The 10734-nt window shown below is 43.4% G+C and overlaps 1 protein-coding gene across 1 annotated transcript; it reads right to left on the minus strand.

Moving 5' to 3' along the window:
• Positions 1-1370: 1370 nt before the first annotated feature.
• LOC125766051 (beta-mannosidase) lies at positions 1371-9715 on the minus strand. Its single transcript, XM_049431636.1, has 7 exons — positions 8814-9715; positions 8566-8715; positions 8356-8492; positions 7896-8269; positions 7418-7809; positions 6813-7286; positions 1371-3506 (listed from the first exon to the last, which is right to left on the minus strand). The coding sequence occupies exons 1-7, from the start codon at positions 8947-8949 to the stop codon at positions 2407-2409; spliced, it is 2763 nt and encodes a 920-aa protein (XP_049287593.1). The 5' UTR covers positions 8950-9715; the 3' UTR covers positions 1371-2406.
• Between the last annotated feature and the right edge of the window lie 1019 nt (positions 9716-10734).

Here is a 10734-nt window from a genome sequence, read left to right on the forward strand (position 1 = left end):
AATGGTAGGCACAGCATGGCACAATACATCTCGCCAGCTATAAATTGGCAATAAGCAATCCAAAGGAATATGTTCCACATTTCGGCCGGACCGCACATTAAAAAAACGATAATTACCGTCAGCTAAATGTACGGTTGTATGGTAACAAAAAAAAACACAGGAAAAGGGAAAGAATGGTTCAAACGAATCAAGGGACTTAACGACAATATTCGTTTCCTAACAGCTGGTTAAAAATTGCGAAAAAGGTTTTGGATTTGTTTTGTAAAGGACAGTAGACAGAGACAGTACAGTAGTTTTCCCCTGTTTAAATTTTATCAAATTGTATTCGCAAAAACACACACACCTTAGTAATTGTGGGGAGGGGTTGAGCTTCAGCAAAAAGAGCAAGTGCGCGTGAGAAAATAGCAAGCAGTTAACTTATTATAATCATTAAATGTATGCGCTCCGCAATACTTTTACCGGTCACACAGCGTTCACAGCGTTTTGGGGTGGGGGGTGGTCGGTGTTTTGCAAATTGTTCGGCAGTGCAGCGCCTGCAAAATAACACCAAATATTTGAAACTAGGATTAATTATGTGTAGCTTTTAGGTAAAAAAAAACTCGCATCAAAACTACATGCTACATGGTATGTCTGTCGATGTCTGTAAGGGAGTAATTTGAGGGAAGGGGGGGATGGGGTGAAAGGAAAGAGGGGAAGAAGGGTTAATGTATGGAAATCGGATAGGAGTATGCGAAAAATACGTGATCTAGCAGTTACATAAAGATGTGAGTGTGTGTTAGAGATTTTTGTTATCCTTATCTAGCAACAAAACACACACACATAAACATACAAATCCACACACAAATACACACACATACACAAACACTCGAATGCTTGCGTTTGCACAAAAGAATGCTAGAAGCTTCTAGGGAGGAAGGATTCTTTTAGGAATTATACGACTGTTCCGGGTTAAAGGACGATTTTATGTTTTTTTTTCTTTTAGTTTGTTCTGTTTTCTTGTTTTCTTCTTTGCTTTACTGCGATATATACGCTACCACCAAGGAGTTGAGCTGAGTGCCTGAGATTGCTAATCGTTTTGAGTACGGTTGAGGGCCACTCGTGCAGCAAAAGCTAGAACCGCCAAGCGGATTGTAATGCTAAAAGATTGTTTAAAACCTATTATACGACACCACAAGAAGAGAGGTGCAGAAGAATGCAGAAGAAGGGCAGCTAGCAAAGTATATCAGCTATGAAGAAGGGTTGAACAAAACAAAACACGCACTAACACCCTGGCAAACAAGACGTAGAGTATTTTGGGCCGATAAAAAGGCCAATAATTTATGTTCCACTTAGTATCTAAAAAAAAAACAACTAATAGCAAACCCCACTAGTCTCGTTTATCGATTGTGACGTTTATTTCGTTTTATGCTTTATTCCACGGTTGCACACACGGCGATGTTTCTTATGTGATTAGATACTATACCATATACCGTGTAGAGCGAAAGTACCTAGTGCTTTTACACGTGGTGTGTTGCACCAAAAGCATTGCTAAACATACCGGAGTCGCTGTGCCAGCAGAAGCCGCGACAGGGACAAAAAAAACGGATATTTATAATTTTGTTTTCTTTTCTAACATGTAATGCCCACGATTATAAACCGGTGTGCGGAATGTTATAAGGGATTGAAAATGGAAAATTTCTCCAGATAGAGATAGAAAGAGAGAAACACAGAGAACAGGCAACCGTTCAATGGAATGCAATTGAAAATGGGATAAAGTTGAACAAATGAAAAAAGAATGACGCGTGCAGGCAAGAAAAAAAAACAAAAGAAAGGAGTTTGTAAATTAACGGAAACGAACACGCATAATTTACTATAAACTTTGTTGGTTTAGATGTAGCTAATATAGAAATATAAATATAATAATTCGTTTCTTTTTTTAAAACGACCACGTGTATAAATGTACCTTGTATGTATAAATGTGTGTAGTTGCGATGAGAATACTCACTCTTTTCAGCGAGTTGAAACAGAGTGAAAGAGGCGTTATAAGGAGTTGAATCTTTTCACTCACTCTTTTGCGAGTCATAAAAATATTGCTCTAAACTAATCCTTTAATTATTCTCCTTGAAGTTTTTACTCACTCTCACTCTCTGCCGACTAATGACTCACTCCTCGGGGTTTTTATTCACTCACTCTTGGGGTTATACTGACTCACTTTTATTGCGTGAGTTGAAACGGAAAAGAGTGAGTCATTAGCTGGCACAGAGAGTGAGTGAGAGAGTGAAAAGAGTCTCCTTATGCTGAGTTGAAACCATTAACTCCTATGCACGATTCAACTGACTCACTCACTCTTACTCAGTGTGCACATCTCTAGTGTGTAGTAAACAAGAAACATTTCTAACCCTCCTCCTGACCAGGTCCTTTATCGGTTTAGCGCACTAATAGATCATTAACCGTTCGGATCGTTATGTCCCGTGCCTGTATCTTGTTGCGACAGCCCGGATCGACGCACGTCAGCCGTACCGTGCGTATCGGTTGAAACTGTAAAAAGCCATTGTGCGAAAACTGACACTGTTTGAGGGTGCTGTTTTCCGGCGTTAGCTGTAGATATACGAACAGTGCCGGAACGCTAACCGACACCTCTAGGCTAACTTTCGTCAGATTGTTTCGTTCGCTGCATACCGCCGACACAACGTTCACCACAACCGTCGGACGCACCCGCTGTTCCGTGCGTATGTTTTTCAGCTTATCCAGCAGGGCAAAGTTTTCCGCGACCAGTTCGGACTGGTGCTGGTTCGATGTGTTACGGTAGGCGTACAGCAGTACCAGATGGTCGGCAGGATGCAGACCACGCTTGGCCAGATACTCGTACACATCCCACTGGGTAACGAGCCCGATCGAGTTGGCCGTTACCCGCACACTCTCGTAGTGGCGATCGACCGGCCGGAAGCTACCGTACCGATGGATGCGCATCTCCACATTCCACAGTTCCTCAGCGGGTGCTAGTGTATCCCGCACGGCTACCACCTCCAACTTCCGACGCTCGTTCACGAACGCGATCAGATGTTCCGGTGCGAAGATGTCGCGCATCCACACGTGCAGCAGCTTAAACGTGCCGCCGTACTCAATCGACGACCAGGACGGTGCAATCCAGACGTCATTCAGCTGCCAGTAGAGCGCACCCATTGTGCCGTGTTCGAGTCGCCGTGCCCGGTACACCTCCGTTTCCGTTTTCACGATCATCGCCTGAGACAGCTGGCTGAGATAGATCAGTTCCGGCCAGTAATCAGCGTTAGACGTATCCGTCGGAAGTGGCAGATTTTTGCGAATCATCTCCAGAATGGGCTCACTACCGAGCGGGCTGTGTTGGCGATGATTGATCAGCTGAGACAGTTCGGCATGGCCGTAAATACGTGCCTCCGGCCAGCTGGTGAAGGCGGGAAACGATTGAAACCCATACTCCGATACGAATCGCCCACCCCGATACTGTGCGGCATTCCACCCATCCAGGAAGTAGTTGTAGTAATGCACTATAAACATGACGTGAAGCAAAAAAAACAAATCATATAAATTTTTTAATCAAATAATAAAGGACTCAACATGATATTTAATATTTGTTAGACATAACACTTTATGAACCTCAAATACCTAGGTTCCTTCTCAGTTTTGGGTGTTTTATATTTTAAAGTCAAATCGCCTCAGTTAATAAAGGACGATCCTGAATAGTGTAATTCCGAGTATTGCCAAGTATATCAACTCCGGAGTAATTCGAAGTCAATTACTCCGGAATACTTGCTCCGGAGTCAATTACTCTGGAATAGTTGCTTCGGAGTTACTCCGGAGTTTAATCCGGATTAATGCGGAGTAATTACTTCGGAGTATACTCTGGTTTTTATACATCCAAGTGGGTGTGGCTTCATGAATCTACTCCGGAGTTCCCACCACTAGTCCAGAATGGTTTTACGGGATATTGTGGTGCCTGGACGACTGTTCAAGGATGTCTGTGTTATATCTTACTTTACCAACCTCGGTATTGGTTGAGAGTTGATTCAGTGAATTGCGGGAAAACAGAACGGACGCACAAGCGAGGAGAAAAACGGGAAATAAAAGGATTTGCTAGTGTAAGAAGAAATCTGAGTTTCACTTCTAGGATACAACAGTTTGATGCTGTCCACCATCACGAGATCTCTCGGAGAATACCTGTATATAGGTCCTATATAGTCCCAGTTTCCATCATCCCAACAGGTGTTTCCTTAGTTCTTCAAGTTCCTGCATTAAAGACAAGTTAAATGCCTTTACCATGAAATGTGAATGAATGTTGCGGAAGAAACCCTTTTTTCTAACCACGGCGGTATGGGTAATGGGGCCCCTTTTCTAACTAATTCATTGCCACATCATTGAACCACGTTTACATACAAATCACAACAATATTATTTTATAATATAAAATCTTTATATGCCTACATTTTCCATGCCATAAATGTAAGAACTGATTTAAGAGGAGAAAAGAGGAGACGAGGGGAGAGGAGACGAGGGGAGAGGAGAGGAGCGAAGCGTTGTTGAATTACGAGCCTTTTTTCATTCGTGTCTTCAGGAGGAGCGAAGTCTGTGTGTGCTATGTGTGAAAGAGAGAGATGCAAAAGTTGCGATCGGGCGACCGTTTCGGCAATTATCGTTGTGTGGGTGCGTCGTGATAACGAAGCAGGAAGCGATAACCATCATTAGGAAAGGCGAAATTGTGATCAGTATCGATCGGTCAGCAATAGGATAAAGTTATGAAAGAAAAGCACGCGGTACATTGACAATTTTTGTTGGTTTTTTGTGATACCAAAAAGTGATATCCTTTCTTTGATTATATAAAGAAAGATTAGAAAATAAATTCGCGTGTTCATATTAAGTTAAACAGTGAAGATTAGTTCGTGGTCAAATAATTGCCAGCGTCGGCTTGGGTTTGTGGTAGCGTCAGCTCTCCGTGAAGTAAGTGAAAATCTCCATTGTTTAAAAGAAAAAGGGCCCAAAAATCATAAACTGTATTGTTTTCCTAAAGTAAATACAAAATATTATTTGTTCATTGCATTTTAAATCGATTTCATTTTCCTTTTGTAAGGAATCTCGCGCGCAAAGCTCGAAAAAACGATTGCAAATAGTGAAAGACGCTTAGAGTGCGTTTACCTTTTGTACGAACTCTTTTGTGATTGACTAATCCTCCATTGCAGTTTCGGACCTAACGGTATCGGCTTACGTCGTGGTTCGGGGCGACAATACGATTTTTTCTACTTTGCATGATTTGTTATCATTGTGTGGGTGAGAGTAAGGAAATTTAAAATCAAGTGCGTAATTATTAAAATGCAAATTATTTGCATTTGTGTAGTGAAGTGAAATTTGTCAACGAGTGGTTGGTACAAATCAACGAAGTTTTGATTATTTTTTTGGTGAATAAAAAGTGATGTGTATTTTCTCAATAAGCTTCCTGATTATTGCGTAAAATCGTGTATATTAAAATGTGGCCATTGTAGGCAAAAATTAGGTTTTAAATGTGCCAAAGCGCCATTTTAGTGCGAATGTAAAAAATGCGTAAAAAATGCAAGTTTTTGTTGTTTTTGGGTGTAAAAAAAAGTTATGTTCATTTCACAATGAGCTTTTTGCTTATTGCTTGAAATCGTGTTTAGAAAAATCTGGCCTGGAAAAATGAGCCAAAGGGCCATTTTAGTGTGAATGTAAAAAATGCGTAAAAAAAATGTAAGTTTTCGTGGTTTTTGGGTGGAAAAAAGTTTTGTTGATTTCCCAATGAGCTTCCTGCTTATTTCCTAAATTTGTGTATCGAAAGATGTGGCCATTCTAGGCGAGAAAAAAAGAAGAAAATGGCAGTGTATAAAAGAAAAATGGCCGCAAAGAAGCAGTTTTGCAGAAGAAGCAGGAGCAGTTACATTTACCCGGGTAAGTAAATGCTAAATGCCGTGTATTTTGTGTACCACTTTTGTATTGGCAAGGTCCACCCCAAATAGCTATTCCGTCTAAAGCCTCCAAAGGCCTTGATCCGCCACTGGCGATAGTGTAGAACAGACATGTCAAACATATGGCCGTATGTCTTTGAAGTCCGCAAGGACTTTGAATCCGGACCGCGAAGGAAAAACGAAAACATCGATTATTATCTGGCTTGGGTGAGGTTTAGCTTGGCAAATTGGGGGAAAATTGAGGAATAATTTTTATATGTTGTGTGTATACTTTTTAACATTTAAGTAACACGCTCTTGAATCCCTCTTGAAGTCCAAACAACAGTTGAATTTGTTCAACTGCCCGCAAGATAGTTTTTGTTTGCAAACCGCCCCATAAGCCAAAATGAGTTTGACATCACTGGTGTAGAACTTCAAGGAGTAGAGAAAGGAAGGAACATTGAGGTTATTGTGAAGAGATCTCTAGTCTAATCTATTATTCGACGTTGAAAGCCTTCTCAAGAAGTGTAAATCTTAACAGAGAGCTTAAATCGCCCAAATTGAGAAATTTCTGATCCCATTCAACAGATTAGGAACACCTGAAGGATGTTCAGATGTGTATATGGGAACAGCACGAGTCTTTCACTAGACAGGATCGGTACGAAAACCAATCTGTACCGGGTTCAACGTTGCTAAAATTTGACTATCGACCTATTTAGTTTAAGTATAGTCAAATAATGTCCAAAAATTGTACTCCACAAGACCTCCCAAGGCTCTAGTACCAAACACGAAAACCAAGAAAGACATTAGAATTTAGATAAAAAATGACTAGGAAAGCATTTTGAGTAGTTCTTATATTCCCGCTACGGTAGTGATGGAATAATGGAAGAGTTACGTTACTCACCATCGCCGTATAACGGATCCTGTGGGTTGGTGGCGATGTAACGCTCCTTTATCGACTGATAACCGTTGGACGGTGAGGAGAGTAACACCTCGCGCCATCTATCGTTCTGTTCCACCGTCGGCAATACCGTACGGACGTACAGCTCCACATACTGTTCATAGTAGTCGGTGTAGTTAGCGTCCGTTTTGTACCAGTTCTGTCGCAGTGCGACCTCGTTCTCGTTGTTGGTCGCCCACACCGCTACACTCGGATGGTGCTGGATCCGGCGCACGTTCTGCCGCACCTCGTCCTTTACCGTGCGCAGAAAGTCCGCATCGGTCGGGTACATCGAGCAGGCGAACATGAGATCATGCCAGATGAGTATACCGAGCTCGTCCGCCATACGGTAAAAGTGGTCACTCTCGTACAGTCCACCGCCCCAGACCCGCAGCATGTTCATATGTGCGTCCCGTGCGGCGTACAGCAGAAACTTCACTGATTTGGTTTTTGGGGGAGAATGTAAAATAGAGGTGTGTAGATAAGTAAACAAACGTAATAGGATTACACTATGCAACCCGTACACTGTGGCTTCTGTTTATAGTGTAGGGTTATGCGCGGCAACTCACCATAGTTGACGTCGTACGAACGCTCCGGTAGTACCGACGAGGGTATCCAGTTGGAACCCTTCGCAAAGATTGGCACATCGTTAACCTTGAAGTAAAACATCAACCCATCCGGTTTTGGGTCCTGCCTCAGTTCCACTGTCCGGAACCCAATCCGGATCACCTTCTCCGAGATCATTGTATCCGGATTCGCAAGTTTAACACCGTTGACGGCATCATCCTCCCAGCGTACGTACAGACTGTATAGTGCCTGTTTGCCGAACCCATTGGGCCACCATCGTTCCACCGAGTCCTTGCGTACGGTTAGACGATGCTCCACCAACAACTCACCGTTCGCGTCAGTTTTGTTCACAACCGCTAGTGTTTCCTCACTTTCATTTACCAGCGGTACACCACTACAAATAGAGCCCAAAATAAGGTATATATAAGTATTTGTCGATTTGCCCACCTTTGTAATACTTTGGTAACGATACCCCGGTACATGATCTTAAACGCTAAAACTCCTTTCAGTTTAGCGCTGGCGAGTCCCGTCTCGAGATACACACCAACGAATACCGTCCAATGTTCAAGGGACTCCTTGCTTAAGACTGTCGCCACTGTTAAATCCCGGATCAACGCCGAGCTGTAATACTCCAACCGGACCGGCTTCCAGATACCCATCGATGGTGCTGCCAAGCCCCAGTCCCAAGCGAAGCTGGCTTGCATCTTACGGATAAGATTGACATGACATTGACCATGGTACATGTTCGGTGGACAGGTGGGTACGATCGGTAGTGAACGGTCTTTGGCACGCTGACGCGCCTCAACTACTGGGGACCGAAACTGAAGCCGTAATTCCCGCGTATCTCCGTCACACTGAAAGGGTAGTGGACCAAAAACACCAAAAAAGAGGAGAATAATTAACATCCTATCTGTGCTTAACCTCTCTTGATGAAACTTACCAACTCCTTCACGTCGTACCGGTACCGGACGAACATGTTCTCAGTTGAGCCAAGGTGTGTATCACCAAGGTACACACTAGCAAACGTATCCACACCGTGAAACGTTAGCAGAACGTACCGATACTCTTCCGCCAGACCTACAGATACAAGTAAGCCAAGGTGATTAAAGGTTGAGGTATGATGTGATGCATCTACCAGTGAAACACTCACACGACAGGTTGGTCCGGTAAATCCAATCCGTCTCACCGACCCAGCTCGTGTTGACATCGTTGTAGTCCTCCAGCAGTGAGCCGATCACCATGCTGTGCTCCAGTGCCGTGTACACGCCCGAAGGTAACGTTTGATTCGGTATGACGTACACTAGACGGACGTCATTTTGTTTGTTTTACAGAAAGAGTCTTTATTACCTCTGCAAAACCTTGTCTGCTCCACTTTTCTGGGATGCACCGGGTACTTACCTTCCTTTGTGTCCTGTATCTGCCACAGCAGCTCGAGATCCAGCTCGGCGGAACGTTTCGACGTGACGTGTTGATTGAGCATGATCGTCACCAGCAGCAGGATAACAAACAGGAAGAACTTGAGTGCATCCAGCATGATGCGTTATGGCAAACAAACGTTCGTTTGCGTTGAATGTTGAAGTGTGTGTTTGTGTGTATGCTTTCTCTTAAGCAAATGATGGTTGCAGGACGTTAACGAAGGTCATCCAGTAACACTTTCTCGTGATTCTTGACACACATAAGGGAGGCGGGAGTTTCGCCCACAAACAAATTCTTCTTGGAACGATGCGAAATCTTCCCGTTTGCAGCACTAACTAAACTGAACTATTCCGTTCGCTTATCGTTAAAACGTTCCGTGCCACTCAGTGGCTCTGTTTGGTTTGACCACTCGATGGGATTACTGGCTGATAGTGTGTGGAACCGTGCGAAGATCAATGGGTTTTATTATCTGCTACCAGAAGAGTGTTCACCAGTTGTTCTACGCGTAACACCACTCTCTCTCTCTCTCTCGTTCTTCACTTCAATCTTTCTTTTTTATTCTCTAACGCTGTACAGCAGCTCATAAAACAGTAGCCAACTATCTCTATTGGCGGCAATCAAAGCGTTTGCGCGTACTTAACCTCACTTTCACCATGAACCGGTGTAGTTGAGCCAATCCGCTCCACAGTGCTGCAGTTGCTCGCGGTAAACAAATAGCAAATGATGATCTTCGCCGATACCGGCCGAAAGCGCAATAACGCTACGAGCTCGCAAAACTGAACCACTAACGAGCTCGAACAGTCGTCGACTGATGACGCGAAGTACGGTTTGTACCTTCGGTAGATGATACACGCGTACGTTTGCACATTTACCGGTCTATTGCATTGTCTGTAATACCCTTACCGTACGGACATACCACTACCGACGTTCTGCGTCTAATCATGATCCATCGGATTTAACCTTTCTACAGGAACAGTGGACGTAATGATTGTAAGCGCATTCCTTACTTTGGAACATTCTTCTTACCACTTATTGGGTGCAATATCAAAATCCCGTTTGCTTTTTTGCGTTAAAAACATATCATATTTTATTTTAAAATCAATACTCAATCAATTTCCACTAGTTGGGTAAAATAAAGTTTAAGACTTTCAGCAACAGCGTACACTGTTTTGTTGAAATCCCAACCACATGAATCGCCCAAAGGGATTAAGCTTAACAGCGTCGGAACCTTCGGTTCCCACTTTTTTCCACCGAAACGGTCAGATTAATTGGGGGCTGGCCTATGAGTCTCTTGCCCTGAAATCCGGTACGATTTGCAGGCATTCAGGCGTTTATGGTAAAACATTTCTCCCCCCGGCCCCACATCGCAAACAGAGCAGCATTTGAACGGATTCTTGCCCGTGTGTATGGGTGCCTTTCTGCAAATGTGTGTTTGAATAGTGCGTGGACTTGCCCCCGCCTCCCGCTGTTGACACCTACAACCCTGTGCGTAACGTTTGCTATTTTACCGCCACACGTAGCAAATCGATAAGACGCAAGACTAATTATCGACACTCACTATTTCCCACTTGGTCTAGTTAGATTTGTGAGCAGCAAAGAACGTGGGGACGGTCACACGAATCCTCCTGCCCGGTTGGAAAACCTTTCCCATTTCCCGATAGGTAAACCACGTTCGAGGTGTTCTGTAGGCCGAAGGTAAATATGCCGTTAAATGTTTCATTATCCGCACTAAAACCAGCACCGACAATCCGTAGAGAATTCAAATACTGAGTGTGGATTGGTGTGGAGCTTAATCAAATAAATAGAACTTCAAGAATTCTACATGAGTTTCTTCAAAGGCTCACAACTTGGCTTATTCAAAGAGATCTCAGAAGATTAATGTATTACACATAGCCTAACCTTC

This window comes from Anopheles funestus, chromosome X, assembly GCF_943734845.2.
Source record: "Anopheles funestus chromosome X, idAnoFuneDA-416_04, whole genome shotgun sequence".
NCBI lineage: Eukaryota > Metazoa > Arthropoda > Insecta > Diptera > Culicidae > Anopheles > Anopheles funestus.

Coding starts and splice junctions, on each gene's coding strand:
- LOC125766051 (XM_049431636.1), bottom strand. CDS start 8,949: ATGCTGGATGCACTCAAGTTCTTCCTGTTTGTTATCCTGCTGCTGGTG. Junction 8,493..8,565: donor TTACCGGACCAACCTGTCGT/GTGAGTGTTTCA, acceptor TTGTATCTGTAG/GTCTGGCGGAAGAGTATCGG. Junction 3,507..6,812: donor GGATCCGTTATACGGCGATG/GTGAGTAACGTA, acceptor TCATGTTTATAG/TGCATTACTACAACTACTTC.